We start from the raw sequence: 20,064 nt of genomic DNA on the forward strand, positions 1-20,064 counted from the left end.
CAAGAAGGCAAGACCCTGCCCTCTCAGCTTCCCACACCCACTCACATGAATATAATCACAGGTCACTGTGTGCATGTTCATTCAACCAACACATAAATCTGTAACTGTCAAGCATGTCACTATTTGGTCATGATGCTGGTGATCTCAACAACTGAACAATGCTTGCATTGATCTGGCTTGTTGAAACACTGTCACAGTTTAGCAGTATTTGCTAAACAATCATCAATCTTGCAAAAAGATTGATACGGTCATTAGATATTGTCTTTTTTCATTTTTCTATATTTCAGTTCTGTGATTCAACCGACATTAAGTGGTCTCAGCCCTCTGTATACTGCAGTTTGAGGCAGCACTCCACGTTTCTGCATGTGGTGTCCTAAGAACTTAATCACTCTCATTATCAGCAGCCTCAAATAACCAGGAACTCTTTTGTTGATTCAGAAAACGTCTTTTGCCAAATTTTATTCAAGTCATTGTGTTGCTGTCCTAGATGTGTTTAATTCTGTCAAAATATTGTTCATTCATCAAAGCAAAGTCACAAACAAAGGAACAAATGTTATCTTTCAAAACAAACCAAAACAGAAAACGGAACAGAAGAGAATGAATATGAATTTTTCACCTTACTAGTTCCTGATCTCCACCAAATCATTCACAAAACACAACCAAGAGTGGCTCCAATAACCTTTCAGGCTCATTCACTTTTTGCACACTTCACTGTGTTGTAGATTTAGTAAATTGATATAATTTCAATGTTGCCTATTAATTTACACCTGTAATTACAAAATTTATCATTTATAAAAGTATTCAGACCCTCAAATAAATAGTTTGTAGAAACCCATTTGACAGCAATTACAGGTTCAAGTCTTCTTGGGTAAGGTCTTTACACGCTCTGCACATCTGGATTGGATGTGCAACTGTGGGGTTTAAGTCTGGTTTTAGGCTGGACCATTCAAGGATAGTCAGAAACTTTATCCTAAAGAGACTCCAGCGTTGTCTGTGCTGTGTGATTTGAATCATTGTCACCCCAGTCTCAGGTTGCTTGCGCTCTCATAGCACCCGAATGCCACGATGCTGCGCCCACCCCACTATAGGTTTGGCAGGTGAAAAATAGTGTCTGGTGTTCTCCAAAGTGTTTAGAGTTCAATTTTTGTCTCATCAAACCAGAGCTTCCTTTTCCTCTTGCTCTTAGTCTTTTAAATGTATCTAAACCCTAAGCATCTATCATTTGTCTTTTACCCAAAGGGGTAAAAGTCCTAGTTGGTTTCTAGCTACCAACTCTACCAAAAGGCCTGATGGATGAAGTCCTGCATTCCAGGTTCTCCCATCTTTGCAGAGGAGTTCTGGAGCTCTGTTAGAGTGACCACTTGGTTCTTGGTCAGGTATGGTTGTTATATACAGGTGTCTACCTTTGTATTAATTTTTCAACTCATGCCCTAACTGTCATTTGCATTTGCCCCAGGTGGACTCCAGCCACATTCCTGACACATCTCAAGGAACGGATACCCCTGACCACAGTTTGGAGTGCCACAGCAAAGGGTCAGAATATATTTGTAAATTAAAGATTTTAGTTTGTGATTTTCTATTTATTTTCAAAAACATAAATAATTCTTTACAAAAAAATGCATTGTTGTTCTGTCATTATGGGTGTTTCAGAATAGAGAGTGTGAAAGTGGCAAAGTGAAGGGGTTTGAATACTTTTTGAAGCCATTGTACAACTCCTAAATCAAAAAAAAAAAAAGTTGAAATTAGTGATAAGAAGCAATTAGTGGAAGGCAGTCACAGTTCAGAGGCCAAATTTAATAGCTCTCAAACCAAAGTCCACCTTTTTGCCCCCTGGCTGAGGTGTCAATTACCACGGAGACTGATTGTGGGCAGGGTGTGGTCCTATGAAGATGATGATGAAGTCTGGCTTTTCACCTTTTCTTTCCCAGGAGGTGTACCTCTCGGCCTGGTGTGAGTTTCCTCATCATCTGACCCAACTACAGGGGTGTCTCCTCCATTGGTATTGTTCTGACTATCAGAGGAGGTATTTGAAGATGTGGAGGACATGCGGGACTTGGCATCGAGGCCCTCAAGCACATGTCGAAAGAGCCCATTACTAATGACTTCCTCATTGTTGTTTCCTTGGACTGGCCAAATGAAAAACATTGTCAAGGATTGCAATTTTTTCTTTTAATATTTGACCTAATTCCAGTTGTCATACCTGGCAGTGGGGAGGTCAGCACACTGTCTTCTCCTCCAGCACTAAAGAAAACATCCAAAGCTTCTTGGTCAGAGATGTCAATCAGCTCCATCTGATCCAGCAAGTCCACGTTCACCTCCATAGATGAGACGCTCCCAATGGGCGCTACAGGAAGAGGATATTATGAAATTACGTGCATCTGTATATGAATGTGCATGTGTGCAATGCAAATGTCCAACTCACGTCTCTTGTAGTCTCTGATACAAAGGTGAGCTGAGGACAGGTAGACGTCCACATCATGCTGGAAGACCTCCTCAAAAAAACGCTGTCTTTCTCTCAGCTTGAGCTGCTGCGCTGCATCCACATCTGGCAGCCTCTGGCCATGGTCAGTCTCCGCTGGTAATCAGAGAACAGTGAGACCGGAAGTTAGCATCCAGCTCAAGGTTTACACCTCATACCTAGAGTCTCAAGACCAGGGAGCATGTAAAGACGCAACACACAAAAGGATTTCACAAACTCTGAAGGTAGGTGCGCAAGTCAGTGAGATCATCTGGTATTGTGAACTTTGACACCTACTACACTTTCAGATCCATTTTAAAGGGCTCAAATATTGGTAGCCACAAGGGGGGGACATTGAGCTATGGGCTGGTGAATTTCTCCTTTATTGGACTCTGCAGAGCTACTTCTTGAACATAGCAAGGAAACATATTGAGAGCTTAAACATATATATTACAATTAATAAAATGTATTGTCTATATCTTATCTGTAAACTTTCTGTGTTTACAGCAAATGTTCCCATCTGAACATCTGTTACACATCTGATAAAATTCAGTTACAAAACAAACTCTTGCTTTTATCACATCACTAATAAATAAATTGTCCAAACATGTATACCATACAAGCCTGTACATGTTCTAAATCAGTTCTTATCGACAGATTGATTTGTAAAAGTAAGCTGTCAGGACCAAGAAAAAACCCTGTTTTTCTTATTTGTTTTTTGTATTTTAAAGTGAAAATTAGAAAATTAGGTTGTTCTTGGCTATTCAATTTCCAGGACTGGGACTGAATGGAAGGCACACAGGTTCAAACATCTGCTGAAAAATTGTTTCCCGATGTTGTTGGTGAAATAACTCAACCTGATTCCACAGTCGTAGACACATTGCCAGGCCAACATCCTCAGTCACCTGTAAAAACTTGGGTTCATCTCATCTGTCTGCCTCAGTTTTTTTCAGCTTCTCCTTGTTGTCTTTGTTGTTGCTTAGTTTGCTGTATTAGTTTGTGTAGCGTCCCCGTGTTCTGGTATATGCAGCTGGCTTAAATGCTTATAATGCAATTAACATAACTGATCTCCACAACTGTTATGTTGTTAGATTTGTTAGATGTGTTAAAGGGACTGTGGCGATGTATCAGGCAGAGACTGTGAACAGCTGTTGGCACATAGTGGTGTGTGAAAATCTCAAGGCAGCTGTCTACAAGTTTGCATGCAAGTGTGCTCCTTTTGTGCAATGATTGCGCTACAAAAAAAGAGATGTTTTACTTCCATGCAGTATATCCTTAATGTGGTTGTTTCAGTGCAGATTTGGACCCAGAAAAACCCCTTATCCGCTAGAGACTGGTTATAAAGCAGGAAGTTAAAATATAAATAGAATTGAATACCATGTAAATTGAACCGTAATAAGTAGATTATTACTGTATTTTGTAAAAAATGTTAATTGTTTGTTATTACATGTTGCCACTCTTGTAAATATAATTCAACCCTAGTCTGATTGTGCTAATCTAACTGTGTCCTGGCTGTAGCTTCATATTTACATTGAAAGTACATGTGAGAGTGGCATGTTAAAATTTAGTTTATTAAAAAGATATCTGCATATGTCAGTGAGCAACAACATGCTCATTTTCTGTTTCCTCCATTACTCAGAATCCATATACTGCACAGTCATTAGCACAGTGTCTGGGATTTGAGGGGCTATTACAACCTGCAGGCAGGGATTGGGCTAATTGGATGAGGCTTTCAAGCCATGTCTGACCAAGGAATAATGTGAAGATTATCTGGCCTGTGTTGAGAGCAGCAGTCACAGCAACTCTATAAATACACCTCTTGGTGATGGAGAATAGAAAGACTGTGCTCTGCTCAGGATGTTTACAGTGCCACATAAGGAAAGGATTCCAGGGATTCTCTCTTGTCTCTAACTATACAAAATGGTACAGCTTCACTGTAATGTCCTCATAATAAACTCAATTTATAACTGATTAAATAACTCAGTTATGAAAAAGCATCTGTAGCTTAAAGTCCTATATATTTAGATGTTGCCTAAATGTGTCAACAGTTTGTCTTCTCCAGAGTGCTGCATCAGCAGTCCTCCAGAGTTTATTAGCAGGCACGTCTGTGACTGCAGCTCTGCCCTGTTTGACAACCTGCCTCCTGGGTACAGGGACCTTGCTGGCTCTGGGAACAGACAGGCAGACAGTTTTGGAGGGAAGAGAGGAACGGGACAGCTCAAGTTCCTGGGCTGGACTATGAGCATACAAGATCTGGGTGTAGCAAAGTCTGGAAATATAGAAGGAATTCCCCATAGACTGGAAATACAAAAAGTTAATTGACTGCAAAACATGATAAGATGACCGTACCGCCTCAATACAGTGGGAATACTACTACTAGAATTTTTTAAAGTCTGAGTCACGTCTAAGAGCATGAATATTTTCCCTCAGTGCAGGTGCAGACAGCAGGTGTCACTATGAGGCTTCTGCAAGAGGTGTCATACTAGTGATTATACAGCAAAGGAGTTGCAGTCAGAGTCACAGAGCTGCAGTTTCTGAAAGTCTGAAACACTTCGGGTTGCCAGATACCGATGATTACAAGTAATTTGTCTTGTGTCAGTCATTTTTAGACTTTTTGTTTTGGCAGCATTCCTGTCCTTGTGTAGAGGTCTAAGGCTCAGGGCACTCCTCTCATGCCACTGTTATGCAATCACAAACATTATGGAGCAGCACTGACAAAGCAAGATGTCAGTCAAAACCTGGAGCTTCCCATCCTGACATGCATGTTTGGATGAAAAGATCCCCCTGTTTAATGTGACCAGAGGACATCATTTCAGACAGAACAATCCGAGTGAATTCGTACAGGGTGAATGATTATCTTTCCTTTTTGTTCAAAGGCAGAGCAGGCAGCGTGTTTGTGTTGCATGCATTGCCTGGAAAACACTGCTTTTCTTCACAGGCTACAGGGTTATGTAAAGTGCTTATCCTGGAATTTTTTTTCCCACACAGTAAAACACATCATGATTGATCACAGCATTGATTGTTTCTACTTAAAGTCTGAGACCCACAGAGAACTAATGGTTAGTTACAGATGCATATCCTTGCATTGATTTTGCTTCCCTATCCAGTTCTTTTTTCCCAGTGAATCACCTTGATCGATTCAGCTTCCCTGGCAGAGGACGACCCTGCTGACCTCTGATTAGAACAGTCACTCACATGGGAAAATCCTGTGTCGGAAGCTTATAGTCCATTGCTGAGGACATTACATGTCCAGTCTGTTACAGCCGCAGCACAACCCAGAGTCTTTAGTTTCATGCCTCTGAAGGGGCTGAGACTGACTGTGTGAGGACAGAGAGAGGCTCTAAACAACCTGCAGCTATGAGCTTGACCTCACATGCTTTCTTTTCTCTCTCTCTCTCTCTTTCTGTTTCTATTCCTTGTCTTCTTTATTTTTTCTCTCTTGTTTCTGTTTTTTCTGTATTTGCTTCTGCCTGTCTCAATATTACTGACTGACTTGTCTCTCATTTTTACATATGCTTTGTGTATTTTCTTTTCTGTTTTTCTTTTTGTCTAGCTACATTTCTCCTCTTTCTGTCTTGTCTTTTATCTTTCTATCTTTTTGCTGTCTCATTTCCTCTCCCAGTCTTTTCTTTCTATTTCTATTCTATTTTCTTTTTTTTCTTTCTGTTGGTCTTTATATATTTCCCTCCTCTGTATTTTCTAACCTTTCTTTTGTCTTTTTCTGTCTTTGAATGGTTTTCTACCCTTCTCTTTCTTTCTTTCTTTCTTTCTTTCTTTTTCTTCTCCCCCTCTTTTCTTCTGAGTGCTTAGAGACTTGAGGAAGAAAAGGTCACAGATTAGGGCTCAGGACCAGCTGGACATGCAGAATGACTGGGACAGACTGAAAGACAGAGACAGTCAGAGCAGGCCGGATGTGTCTGCGTACCACTCCACTCCTCCCCACATAAAGACAAACCCGGATCCCCCGCTCAGGGGCCAGAGAGAGAAAGAGCCCATTCAGAGATGGACAAAAGCAGAGATGTAAGGGAACGGGACTGGCCTGCTCTCCTTAGACAAGATGCCAGTTACAGGAAATAATTCTGGATGTTATGAAGGAGCCATGCACCTAAACTAAACCATCAGTTTGTTACACTGAACCTGCATTTTTACTTTTGTGCAGTTTTCACAAAAGATGAGATGGATTTCTCAGAAGACAGCGGCTCAGCTGCCACAGACATACTGCATCACCAAATCTTCTCTGAGTGTCACACACTTTCTGTTGTAGAAACTTTGATAGCCAACAAACACATCACTGTCTCTGCATGTCATGTGCCTCTTTCCCCCATCACACATTCAAGGGCAGGACTTTGAAACGCCAGTTTAGAGGCACCGACTTCACAAACAACACACATTGATCTTGGGGCTAAATGAAGGGATAGGAGGGCTTGGTGTCGCCCACATGCTGCCATTAGTCCATCACTGTGCTAAATGAAAATGTGAGCTCAGAGGCAGACTCCCCAGTGACATAGAGAAGAGGGAAGGTCACAGAGAGAACAAACAGAACAGAGAAAACTGCTTCCCCCACATGATCCACTTTTTTTTTTTTTTGGTTATCACAGCAGCAGGGCCTAAAAACCCTCCTTTTGATTCAGTCCAACCAAGCAGAGGCTTTTTCTCAGACAAATATCTGAAGTTGTCCTGTTTAAATGACTGGTAATGGGGCATACGTCCATGTGTTGCTTCAGCAATCCCACCATTGACTTTCACTTTAGTGAAAGTGGCTTAAGCAGAAAATGCCAGGACCTTTTCTCTGTTTCTCGACAGAGAGAAGTCTCATCTCTGAAAGACTCTCAGTATGACGCATAAAAAATGACTTAACAATCTGTAAATATGTAAATTAATTCCTTAAATGATTGTAGGACTGAGTAATTGTGGCAAAAAATAAATAAGGAAATGAATACATAAGAATAATCACTGCACAAACTGATTAGATTAACTATGGATTTAATTCGATCATGTACTTCTTTCAGTTTCTTTTTTATTTAAAATTTATTACCATAAATTTATTGCCACTTTTATTTAACCATCTCCTTTTATTTCAGCATTTATACATTTGTGTTCTTGTGTCTGTCTCATTCCTGTCAAACAGGCACGGTCACCTGTTGGTGCTGAACCAGCCGCCCTGCATCGCTGACCCCTGATCACTGGGACGAACCTGAAGCTCTGAGGTAACACTTGTTTGGAGTGAGGACACATTAAATAGACAGACTGACCTTTCCATCCAGACGCTTCGGTTTGCCAGAGGACAGATTTTTATTTCACATGGACATGTTCCTGACTGCAACAACAAAGGAGCGAAAAGACACAAAGACAGCAAAAAGTGAAAGGGAAGATCACAGAGGACAGGAACACTTCCAAAAAGGATAAAAATGAGAAGAATGTTTTTTTTAAAAATCTAAATCATGATCAGAGAAGGGTTAGCCAAAAGTGAGTCACCACAAGCCTGGAGCTTGTTATTTTTGCTGGAATTCCCTTCTGTATACCTTGCAGCACAACAGCAAGAGCAGGCTATTAACAGTCTGCAGCTGGTCATTAGTGGATCAGTCACTTTGTTAAGGCTGTAACAGTAATTAGAGTCTCAGTGGTCACGAAGAATGGTGTAGCAACTTTTTTGGCTGCAGGTAGAAGATTTAGAAGTGAGGTTGCAAATCAGAGACAGAAAAATTGTTTTAGCTGTCTAGTGCTTCAACACTTTTCTCCTATGTTACAGTTTTCTGTTTTCTAGTGACTGGAGTTTGAAACCCTTTGCTTGTACCTCCTTCCACGACACAGAAAATACCTTGAGCTGAAGTGGAACAGACAGGTGGCCACACCTGTAAACCGGACAATAATATCTTTGGACATTATGCAGTTGCTCTGTCTCTCTCACGCTTTTATTTTTTGGTTTCTTTCACTCCTTGCTCTCTGCCCAAAATGCTGCTATTTACCAGGCTTCAGTTGCAGGGACATTGAATTATTTATGGTATAAGTTGATCTGACTGTTTTTGCTGGGACAAAGCAGTGTCCAACACCATTGGGACAATAATGACATCAGTGTTAACCCTCTCCTTGCTTCCTTCCTGCCTTAATTACACTCAGACTGACAATGGGAGTGTTTGTCAGTCAGTGTCCCACTGCCCTCCATAGGTCAAACAGACTGAGTTCTGATCAACACTACAGGCTTCACCAGCTGACAAAGTTCTGACTCATCCTTTTTTTTTCCTATTTTTATAAAATCCTATTATGCAGCATGGTTATTGAATAGAAGAATGCAGTTATTAACTATCATTGAAGCAATTCATCCAGCCAATAATGCTCAGATATCTGGAGGAAAGTAACAAACCCTACACTGCAGTGTATATTTTTACTTTTTATATATTTTTACTAATAAAGTGTGTAATCACACTCAAAAACATGAAAATGTCCAGCAAAGGATGATCCAATATATCTTCTCTGTCTAAGTACAGCTAGGGGCTCTCTGTAAATGAGAAGTAGAGACGGAGGGAAACTGTTTTTCCCCAATGAATCCTCACATTTCTCATTTCAACCACTTCAACACCACTCCCAGTTATTCCTGGAAAAAGTAGCACTAACTCTGCCCATATTTGTGAAAGAACCTTAAAACAATTTTCTCTTTAGCCAGAAGAAGAATGTTTGTTATGCTCACCACAGCGTTTAAGACATTATGACAGAGACGTACCGCTTGCTGAGACTGAGGCAGGGCGGCCCTCAGACGCTGCACTAGCAAGACACTTATTGTAGGACTGAGTGGGAAGAATAAATTTAACTTATCACAGTCACATTGTAATGAATCTGGCTTGCAGGAGTACAGTATTTAAACCATGGAACAGCTCATGTCTACTTTGTCCCTTTGAGCTCCAAGATAAATTCACACTGCTTGAATATAATGCTTTATTTATTTAATTGTCCCTACTGCATATTTAATCCCTTTATCAAATCTGGGGCTTAACACTGCTCAGTCAACTCATTAAGACAGTTATGTTTTTATGTTTGTTTTCCTTATTTCGCTCTGATTTGTGTTTTTTCACTGTCCTTTAAAAGGGCCCTGCACGTCCATGGTAGTGTTTTCTCTTATTTACTAATAAGAGCTTCTGAGACAGGCCTAATCAGGCAACATACTACATGCCTCTGGGCATGGGTATGTGAATCCTTAAAAATTTTCTCATGCATTATTCTGCTTTACACCAATTTGCACTGCCCTTGTGAGCGAGATGTGTTAAACCTACTTTATACCTTTCTTGGACATATTCCTGCATATTTTAGCTGCTTGTTTTTCTTTATGTTTTTCACATGATAACCTGCTGCTGTCTTTCTGTGCAGGGCTCTGTGCCTGCAGGTTTAACAAAGGATCCAGCTGAACAGTGAGTAGATGGATTCATCAGAGAACTAATGAGAGGAGCAGGTCTCTGTCTGGAGGGCTGCACAGCTTAATCTGTTGAACTGATAAGAACTGTATTCAGCTGACTGTTATCCATGCAAGGCTCACAATCATATACAAACACACACATGTAATCAACATAAAGCTCTGACTGGCCACGAGGCCTGTTTGTAATAATCTCTATATTTGCACCATGTGAGCATTTGTCATTTCAGTAAGCAATGATTCTGTTAGTAACAATGAAAATATTAGATATCAGGTGTCTTTAAGCTGTTGGTTTTGGTTTTCTCTTGTAGAACTCTTATAGTTTGTCCTCTGCTGTAGGAAGCAGGTGTGTTTAGTAAAAAAAAAAAAAAAAAAAACTCCCACCCAGCATCAAACAACACAGCAGCAAAGCCTTTAGCAGCTTAAGTGCCAGATATTTTCCTCATGAGTTGGTAGACACCAGAAACATAGCTACAAGGACACTGAATATCACCATGAGGTGGTGACAATCACAAAATAAGTATTAATGCTTATACATACCTGCTGGATGTGTACTGTAAATAATTTGTTAGCTATATTAACCCATTTGCAATAATGACTTTATTTGGTATAATGTGATAGTTTTTAAACTGCATCAACACTGTCAAAACCACCAAATTAAAAAGGGATATAAACCTGGTAGCCCTGGAATGAGAAGATTATGTGATCACATATTGTGAAGCGATTGAGGTAAAGGGGGTAAAACAAAAACACCAACATGTTTTGGTGTATACTTTCTTCAGGGTCTTCAATTTGGGAGCATTTATGTCAGATGTTCAGCTCCAATGACTGAGCATAGAGTGGCAGAGCAGAGATATTGTTTGTATCCCTGTATGATTAATTAAACATGCAGACAGAACATGATATGGACTTTTACATTTCTAATTTCCTTAAATGCCATCTACCGCCTCAGTCTCATGTGGAACTGAGCTTAGACTACAAGGGGGATATAAACAATTCCTTTCCCACCAAACCTACAGCCTGTCATCAAAGTCTGTAAAATGTTTTCAACAGCTGCTCAGTCCATCACTACACAGCACAGCAATGTGCCCCACTCTGACATATTCCCACAATAACCAAAATGTGACAGAATGGACTATGGAGGCTGCAGCCAAGCAGCAGATGGGACATATCTCCTCTAGAGTCCCGGCCCTGATCCTTTTTACCCTTGTGAAATCACACGCGGGATCTAATTCAGTTTCGGGTCCTATGTGGGTTGGTGTGTCTGTGGAACAAGCTGCAGACCCTGCTGCAGTTAGTCAGTTCTGATGAGATCCACAGGCACAATCTCATTAGAAATAAGAGGTCTTTGTCCGGAGCTGTGCAGTGGCCCCAATCCAAGCCTGCCTCAGTGTGTGTGTGTGTGTGTGTGTGTGTGCGTGCGTGTGTGTGTATGGGAATGCAGCCCAGATCCTGTGCAAAAAGAGTGTGACCTATTCACTTGGTATTAGTGTGAACATTACTCAGGGTGATGACTCAACATTCCTGTCTGATTTTTGGCTTTCGCAGCACTTGGACTGGTCACTTCAACAAAATCACCACAATGACAGCTATTTAACACACTGGCTGAGCTGTCACACACACATGCCTCATAGTGATGGAGCAGTGACTATAATTACTTCCCATCACAAATAAACAGAAAGTGGGAGAAAATTGTTAATTAACACATTTCATATAGTCTTTGATTTGAAAGTGCATTTCTGACTTTAACATATTGAACACTACATACCTGCACATCACATATAAAAACTGAGTGAACTGCACACATGCAAGCTGTCATTGAGGTTTACTCTGTATGTGCTCTACTGCTGACAACCAAATATGCAGATGAATTGTCTCTTCTCTAATGTCCTGCTCTATATCTGAAAATAAAAACTGTGCTAATGGAGCAAACGAGTGGTCACATCTCAGAACCTCTACCAGAACTAAAAGATGAGTGTCTGTAAAAGAAAAGTTATTAAAGTTACTCACAAGGCAGGCGTTTGTTGTGCAGGTTGGCTGAAGAGGAGCTCATGGTGCTGGAGAATCAGAGGAAAAGGGAGCTGATGAATCAGAGTGGTGACCAGTCAGCCCTGCAAGAGTTCAGCAGAGACGCTGCCAATCATCTCCCACCTCCTCTGCTCACTCAGTACTGTTCCAAAGTGATGCTGGCTGCCTCACTGTCTTCCCCACGTCCCTCTTTCCCCTCAGCGTACTCTGAAGCTCTTGGATGAGGCGAGAACAAGTTTGTGGCTTTATGGAGCCGACTGGCTGACCAATGACAGGGAGGGGGGAGGAGCTGAGGGAGTGCAAGGAAGGGACTGGGAAGAGGGAAGGAGGGAAGGGATTTTATGTAACAGTGGAAAAAAGGAGGGACTGACACATGCCTTTGTTATTTTTGTCTCCTTACACCCCCTCCCTCACCCTCACCTCCTCCCTTGCTGTTTCTTGTTGCTTGTCTCACTTTTTTGTTGAAAATCTAAACCTCTTTTTTTCATCTTCAGGACTGAGTGATGGCAAACATGGTGCAATATCCACTTCATTATTGTATTGTCATACACTCAATCATATTCTTTAATCATTTTGTAATAGCACTGATTTCTGAGCAAATGTTTTTCTGATTTGCTTTTTATAAACAAGATTTTGTTTTGTAAAATTGCAAAAGTGCTAAAAACAGATTTTCCTTGTCTTCAATTCCAATACTTATAATTCATTTTTGTTGAAAATTCAAACAAAACATATACTTATGAAAAATATAATCATTAAGGCATTTAGTAAATATAAAGAAACTGTGCATTTCACATCATCTTTAAACAGTCAGTGAGAAAAAGGGGGGTTACTTTTTCTGAATGTAAATCGGGGTCAAGAAACTGTCAGCATGATAGCTGAAAATCTGCATGTCCTGTACACCATCTAGTGGAGAACAGATGTCAGTTCCCGGGTTTCTAAGTGAGATGTGCTGATGACACGGGATTGGCAAGCAGAGGCTTCACAAAGCAACATTACATCACTGCCTTTTTCCAAAACACTGCATTGGCATTTGAGAGAGGCGTTTAAAGTGCGTAGAGTTTGTGTTGCAAACAGTCCTGATATGAGTCATTGCAAAACTGTCAGAATCAGCACAGAGATTTCTAACTTGTTGACCATGCTCAATAACTCTGATTAGTTGCAAATGTACCGTTTTCCATTGAAATAAGATCAATTGTTAGTGTGTGGAGCACTTGATGCGAAGTTTTTTAGACAGGACAACAACTGAACCACAAACATTTATATGCTTATGTGTACAAATGCATACCGTGAGCACGGAAACTTTCACTACGAAAACTCACACAGAGGTTTCTGTGCCAAGATGCAAAGTGAAACTGCAAATACAAGCTGTAATGTAGCAGTTGGGAAGTGGTGGGAGTGATTGGCGATTTCTATCAATAATAACACAGTCTTTGTAAATGTCAGTGGTTGAGGTGGTTTGGCACAAATGTGCTAGTCATGGCAAACACTGCCATGCAGCACTTTAACCAAACCTTGAACTTTATCCAGTGTGTGTGTGTGTGTGTGTGTGTGTTCAGAAAGAAAAGACAGAGAGAAAACAGACACACAAACACAGAGAGAGAGTGGGTAGAGGAAGCATGATGTGACTCAAAGTGAAAAATCTTCTTCACCTCAAACAAAATTATGTGTGGGCTTTCTCATAACTGGGGGTTCACCTGCTGAGGCCCTGCAAAATCAATAGCTGAGACCAGTTCTGTGCTGCTAAGGCAGCCACAAAGCAAACACCACCTCCTTTTTCTTGTGTTTTAAAGCGAGATGAAAGAGAGAGGCAAGCAAGCAAAATGAAAGTGAGTAAAAATTAAAGAAAGCAACCAGGCAATAGAGTGTGGGTGAGGGCATGTTGGTCATGAAAGACCTTCTTTTTCTGCAAAGGATTGGCTTAAGTACATAATGCTGACCTTTGGACACTATAGTCTGGCCGTTTCAAAGCAGTCATTCTGTTCGTTGTCTTGCTCGTTCAGGTTGAAATATTATTATTAGTGTACATCTGCGCCTGGAGGTGAAAAATGCAGGAAGAATGGACAAGAAGTAAGGGCTATTTGCTAATTGTGATAGCAAGATTTCTGTTTTGCAATCTCTTCTTATGCATATGTGTGTCCAGGCTAGTCTAAAGCAACGGTTTCCCGCCCTCACTACACCAGGCAAAACGCCAAAGCCATCAGGCAGTCATACGCCTACCATCAGCTGAGGAGTTACACAGCAGTCTCATTTCTAATTATACATCCAACAACAGAGAGCTGCACAGAGAGAGGGAGCGAGTGTGTGGAATATGGAGAGAGGAAGAGAAGGGTGATTACAAATGGAAGAGAGGCTGAGAGTGCTACTCAACGGCAAACACAGGGTGAACAAGTTCATATGTGAGAGAAAGAAAGAGATGGGAAGACATCAAAATTGTCTCAGAAAGGTTAACAGGGCTGACTGACTGACTGAGTAGAGTGGGAGTGTAAAAATGTAAAAAGCGAGTAGGAGGGAAGAGAGAAAGAGAGAGAGAGAGAGGAGAGGAGAAGAGAAGAGAAGAGAAAAGGAGGAGTGTGTCTGATAGACAGTCTGTTGAGCTTGTCTGGATGTTCCTGTTCATTCTGCTCTGTTTTGCCTTTTCACCTGCAGCCTGGGAGGACGACACAAGCCACACAGGTGCATGTGGAGCATCTGTCTTCATTTTGTGAACATGGATGGATGAGCTGTGGGAAGGTGGACGCATAGAGACATGCATGCATGGATGGATGGATGGAGGAACATGTAAGTGTGTTTCCTACATGAAGCTTCTCTGAAACCAGTTTATCTTCATTTATGTAGCAAAGAAATTCAGTAAATACTCTCGACTTTTACACCACCAGAAGCACCTGTTATTATACACGCAGTTTATATTGCTACAGCTTCATCAGTCAAGATAAGTGCAATTTGCCAGTACTGGTATGCAAACAATTCCATGTTTAGCACATATTATTATCATGATTGCTTCAAACAGGCTAAACACTGCTGTATATGGATTGGATTTGCATATATGGGGATAACATTACAGTACAGGATTGTTTGGGTTATGATCTGCTCATACCTGTGTGTTGGCCACTGTGAGTAAGTGTCCAACACCTCTATGCCATTTGAATGAATTTACATTTACACTGCAGGCATTTAGCCAACAAACAATGTACTTATCTATTTATGTCTCATTGTATAATACTGAGTGCTCACACAGGAATGTGTGAGGGTGTTGTCTGATCTCACACACACGCACACACATACAGAGAAACAGCTCATATCAGAGACATGCCTGTCAGAAAGCATTAAAGAAGGCTATTCAGCCGAGGTGCTCTGCTTTGATGATGACATAACACGGAGCACTAAGATGAACTTTGCATTGACAGGCTGTAAAAGTCCAACACTGATCTTTAATTCCCTGCATCACTTTCTGATGTCTGGTATGTCTGCGTGTGTGTCTGTGTGTGTGTGTATCTGTGGCCACAAGATGCTTATATTTAGCCCCCCCTGAGTGTACTGACTCACCATGTTGCATTCATGTAAGTAGGATGATGAGGTTTCAATAACTGGAGGTGCTGGTCATCACAGTCTTAGTGTCTTGTGGAAAATCGTAAACTTTATTGAAAGGTACCATAAACCTCAAGGGGGATGAAATTACTGATCACATCGAACCTCTACATTTTTTCCCACCCTCAGTTTTTTTCTTTGCCTTGTCTTCACTATGCTCAGCTCCTCATTAACCACACTGTGCAATACTTTCATACCATAGTAACTTTTTTTTTTTTTTTTTTTTTTTATAAAGGAGTTGGTAGATATCCATCAAACTAAACCCTGTAATTATCACAATTGGTGGTTGGAAAGGCTTAATTTGAGGCTGATGGTGAAGTTATTGTTGAGATGTCAAGAGAATATTTACAGGCAGGGATCTCACCAGGTGCTGTATCCAGAGGGGAGGGAAATAGTTCTGCCATTCATCGGGAAAATTTAAAAGTGAGACAAGTGGCAGACAGAGACAGTGAGGCTGAATACAGGATAAAATTATGTTCACTTGACACCTTGTTTGAGATGATTTAAAGTGCAACAATATTTGTCTCTTCTTCACAGAGCAGGGTGACCTTGGACTGGCAACTAAAGCCAAGTGATCTCGACATCTCCTCGGCTTCTGCAGGGGGCATTCAGTGCCAGTGTGAGTGACAGGCAGTGCGAGCCAATGAGCTTAACACCCAACCTTGCTCTAGTCCCAGATAGGGACAGTCTCCCATTCAAAAAGAGGGACCAAAAGCAGATCTTAGCACCACAGGAGCAGCAGCAGCAGTGTGATGCTGCAACATTCAAGGCACCTTATCCCTACAAGAGCCATAGTGAGCTCAAGGCCAAACACACAGGCCCCTTTCAACCAGTGCCAAGACGGGTTCCAGCACTCTACCAACCCTGGATACAGACTCACACATCCACCAGGTCAAAACCTCATGAGCTTTCTGCTTTCAGGGAGCATCATGGCTGGACAGATTGGAGAGAGTTTAACCCTCTGCACCCTGGATGGGAATTTTCTCACCACTATCAGCACCATGTCCACTTCCCTAGCACACCTGCACTCCAGAGCAGCTATCCACACCACCCGTTCAGATTCACTTCTGTCTCTGAGGAGTTCCACAGGGTGGGTGGAGAGTATGGATGGGAGCAGCTCAAGATATTAAGAGACAAGAGTTTGAACGCAGAGAGACCGAGCAATGACAAGAATAAAGGACCATATGTGAGGAGAAGAAAAAGAAAATTCGAATACTTTCCCAAGGTTGAAAAAGCAAGTCCTCCATCATCACGTACATGTCTACCTCACTCTCCGAGAGACAACCTTTGTTTGCAACATGATTTGTTGCACGAATCAGCTTCTGGACATTCCTTCATTAACTCAGAGACCACATACACCTCTATGAAGGAAGACACATCAAGAACTCCTGATCTCCTCTCTTCTGAGCATGCTCCTTCTTCCCCCTCCTCCGCTAACAGTTTCCCCTGGCTGCTCCCTCACTTCATGGCTGGCTCTCTGATCGAGCTCAGAGACGGGCGGCTGAGGAGAGTGGAGCACCTGCAAACGGAGGACTTCCTGCTTGGCTCACTGGCCTGCCCAGACCTGTGCCTCAGCTGCTGTACAGTGCAGAGCATTTCTCCTTCAGCCTCCTCCTCCATTTCACGCCTCCTCATCCTGCTTCACGACAAACAGTCCCAGGTGAAGGAAAATCCTTCTGTAGTAGTCATGGTACACAGTAGACAAGTAGCTTGTTATTCTTCTTTAATGGTATGTGGGAATGACCTGAATGCAACACGCTGCTGATATAGTTATACCTCTATGCCATAGTGGTACACTGTGTTATCCAAGAGCTACCCAAACACTAATTAGCCTCTCCTGATTGACTTAACCCTCCATTACAATCTACATGGGCACTCCCACATACACTGTCCTTTGAAATACTACTTTGCAGAATAACTGATGTGCTTCTGTTTGAGTAACATTTATCAGAAACTACAATTACCAGCTGTATTAGGAAATTACATTACATAGTTTGATTTATGGGATTTGTTGGTTTTCTCACAAGTCCAAAATCATGAAGCACTTACACATCTTTCTCACAATATCACCTCCTAGTGAGCAAGTGCATGTCCTACATTTCTCTGTCTCATTCTTCTGTATACATGTATCTCTTCCAGGAGCTGGTGGATGTGTATGTGGAGTATCCATTCTTTGTTCGTGGGCAGGGCTGGTCGTCCTGCAGCCCTCACAAGACAGCCCGTCTCTGTGGCCTGCAGTGCCGTCAGCTCAGTGTGGGGGACGTCTGCCTGGCTCTCACTCCCGTCTCAGCTCCACGGCCTCCACAGTCAGCCACCTTGGAGCCAAAGCCCTCACCTAGGAAGGCAATGGGAGGGTGTGAGCCCCTTAGTGTACCACCCCCACAGGTCCCCTCAGGGCCGCTGAGGCCAACAGGGGGGCAGAAGAAGCAGGCAGAGGGAGGCCGGAGGAGACACTATTCAGCCCCTGAGCTGAGAGGTCCAGGGACTAATTACATGTAGTAAAGAGGGTCACTGGTTTATGGGCTGAGAGCAAGTCAATAATTTTTACGCTCTACTATATTCAGCGTGTATTTTCTGTCTTTTCTACCTCCTGAGTCATATGTCTGTGCTACTGTGCTGTCATTTTTAATTGTACAATACCTTAGGAAAAGCTAAAGAGGAAAGATGAGCTTGACTCTCAGGATCCCTCAGAGGTTATATTAGCACATATTTGCCAAGGTAAGTCAGGGATCACACACTGGCTATGTGTGCTGAAATTCACAGCTTCTGTGAGCCTTATCAAAGTCTGTGATAACACTGAATTAATTCTTACTCATGTGAGAGAACGCCAGCTCTTTTTTGTGAGACAGCGGAGAACCGAAGTGTAAATGTGTTGCCACAGGGAGCTGCTTCAATGACAGTGAATTTGTAGGCTCGAAGAATATTGTTTTAATTCATTATTTCCAACAGAATCAGCCCACATTCCTTGAAAAGCACAGAAAAATACTCCCTCAGGTCTTTCAGTGATGGTGATATTGGTTAAAGTTTATCTCTCTTCTGCTTGATATTATATAAGAGGTCCTGGTAATAACAAACAATAGCTTTCCAGCCAAATTACAGAAAAACCCATAACAACAGACACCAAATGAGCTTTGGAGGGAATTTCACATTGACAATCAATCTAATTTTTGACTATAATGGAAGAATTTATTTTCACGGTTCTACCTCTATTTTCTATTTACAGTGAGAGATACAATCTGTATTTTAACAGTGTGGGGCTGTGTTGTAATATGCTTTGCTGGAGCCTTTCAGCTCCTGAGTGAATGTCTTTATTTGCCTGGTTGTTATATGCACATATTATATAGCCAACAGTACATGCTGTGCTTTTTGTACTAATGTACACTTTAAATGTCTGTCCCGCTGTTAGGAGCGGAGCTACTATTCTAACTACTTTAGAGGCACCATCAGTAATCAGTGTACAGCATCATGTGGTCAGCGCTATGATGTAATTTCCTCCAATTCATGTTTTAATCAAGTGTGACAGAATTGATATGTGCACTGTGTAGACTCAGCTATGTTGTCACAGTTAAAACAGCCAGGTTACTGTACACCTGCCCACAGACTGGCTCTTTAACTCTGGACCTGGACTGGATCTTTTTCTCACTGTTAAATAAATATGCTGTGTAAAGCAGATTGTTTCTTAGTTTTACAAAAATAATTTCCAAAAAAACAACGAATGCTCAATCCCTAGATGGCAAAAATGTACATTTAGTAAATGGTCTAGACCTACGAGTCACACAATATATTCTTTAGTATGTGTAAGGAAAATATAGATTTTTAAATTTCCTCTGTCTGCTGAAGTAATAAACCTGAAATATGATTAGAAGCTCCAGAACAGCTACTAGTCTAAATAAATCTTTTGGAAAGCTTATTTTGTCAGCTACTATGTCCATAGTCAGGAATGAACATCCATTCTCAGCATCAATTTAATTTACTAGCTGAAGGAACTTAGATTACCACTGTAAAGAATATAGAGCCCAGATAAATAAAAAACACACACCTGACACCTGCTCCTTCCTCAGTAGTTTCCCTTTATTCCACTATTTTAATTTGACAAAATAAAATTACAGGCCCTGTCTTCCCATCTGCAGCTCTGGTCTGACACCAGCACGCAGCTGTAGTGGGGGTGATGATGCACACACACTGATGTCCGCCTCATGAAAGTGAATCACTGACATCTTGCAGACGATACACTTTTCACAGGTCTGATAATATATGTCTACAGCAGGAACTAGGCCCACCAGCCAGTCCTTTCCATCCCACACACTGTTTTCAACAGTCTCAGCTGTCATTCTTCATTGAACCCCTCTGTATCTGCAGCACACCGACGCAGATGTTTTACACCCGACAGTGTCAAACTCTCTTGGTGAGGAACCGGTGAGGTTTGTTGCAAAGCATCTCTTCTAAACTGGACATAAATTCATACAGCTGTTTCAAAAGACGAGGTGCAACAGTTCAGCAAGAAGATAGAGATGTAAAGTTTTATGAGCTACGTAATGTTTTATCAAATGTACATTTCCACCCAGGCAACATTTTATATTCTCATGATGGT

The 20,064-nt window shown here is 41.6% G+C and overlaps 2 protein-coding genes across 2 annotated transcripts; one reads left to right on the top strand and one right to left on the bottom strand.

The window, feature by feature from the left end:
- Positions 1–824: 824 nt before the first annotated feature.
- On the bottom strand, positions 825–12,123 carry LOC113131053 (dysbindin-like). Its single transcript, XM_026308100.2, has 4 exons — positions 11,871–12,123; positions 2,423–2,575; positions 2,201–2,344; positions 825–2,126 (listed from the first exon to the last, which is right to left on the bottom strand). Exons 1-4 carry the CDS (start codon positions 11,911–11,913, stop codon positions 1,882–1,884), a joined length of 585 nt encoding a protein of 194 aa, XP_026163885.1. The 5' UTR covers positions 11,914–12,123; the 3' UTR covers positions 825–1,881.
- A 2,326-nt stretch (positions 12,124–14,449) lies between these two features.
- On the top strand, positions 14,450–19,184 carry LOC113130605 (uncharacterized). The gene is made up of 3 exons (XM_026307378.2): positions 14,450–14,666; positions 16,011–17,133; positions 17,613–19,184. The coding sequence occupies exons 2-3, from the start codon at positions 16,117–16,119 to the stop codon at positions 17,970–17,972; spliced, it is 1,377 nt and encodes a 458-aa protein (XP_026163163.1). The 5' UTR covers positions 14,450–14,666; positions 16,011–16,116; the 3' UTR covers positions 17,973–19,184.
- The last annotated feature ends 880 nt before the right edge of the window (positions 19,185–20,064 follow it).

This window comes from Mastacembelus armatus, chromosome 5 (genome assembly GCF_900324485.2).
Source record: "Mastacembelus armatus chromosome 5, fMasArm1.2, whole genome shotgun sequence".
NCBI classification, from domain to species: Eukaryota; Metazoa; Chordata; class Actinopteri; order Synbranchiformes; family Mastacembelidae; genus Mastacembelus; species Mastacembelus armatus.

Excerpts from the sequence above, each read along its gene's own strand:
- LOC113131053 (XM_026308100.2), bottom strand. The coding sequence starts at position 11,913 with ATGAGCTCCTCTTCAGCCAACCTGCACAACAAACGCCTGCCTT. Across the intron at positions 2,576-11,870 it reads GCACAACAAACGCCTGCCTT|CGGAGACTGACCATGGCCAG; the intron begins GTGAGTAACTTT and ends TCTGATTACCAG. Across the intron at positions 2,345-2,422 it reads TATCAGAGACTACAAGAGAC|CGCCCATTGGGAGCGTCTCA; the intron begins GTGAGTTGGACA and ends CTCTTCCTGTAG.
- LOC113130605 (XM_026307378.2), top strand. The coding sequence starts at position 16,117 with ATGAGCTTAACACCCAACCTTGCTCTAGTCCCAGATAGGGACAGTCTC. Across the intron at positions 17,134-17,612 it reads TTCACGACAAACAGTCCCAG|GAGCTGGTGGATGTGTATGT; the intron begins GTGAAGGAAAAT and ends TATCTCTTCCAG.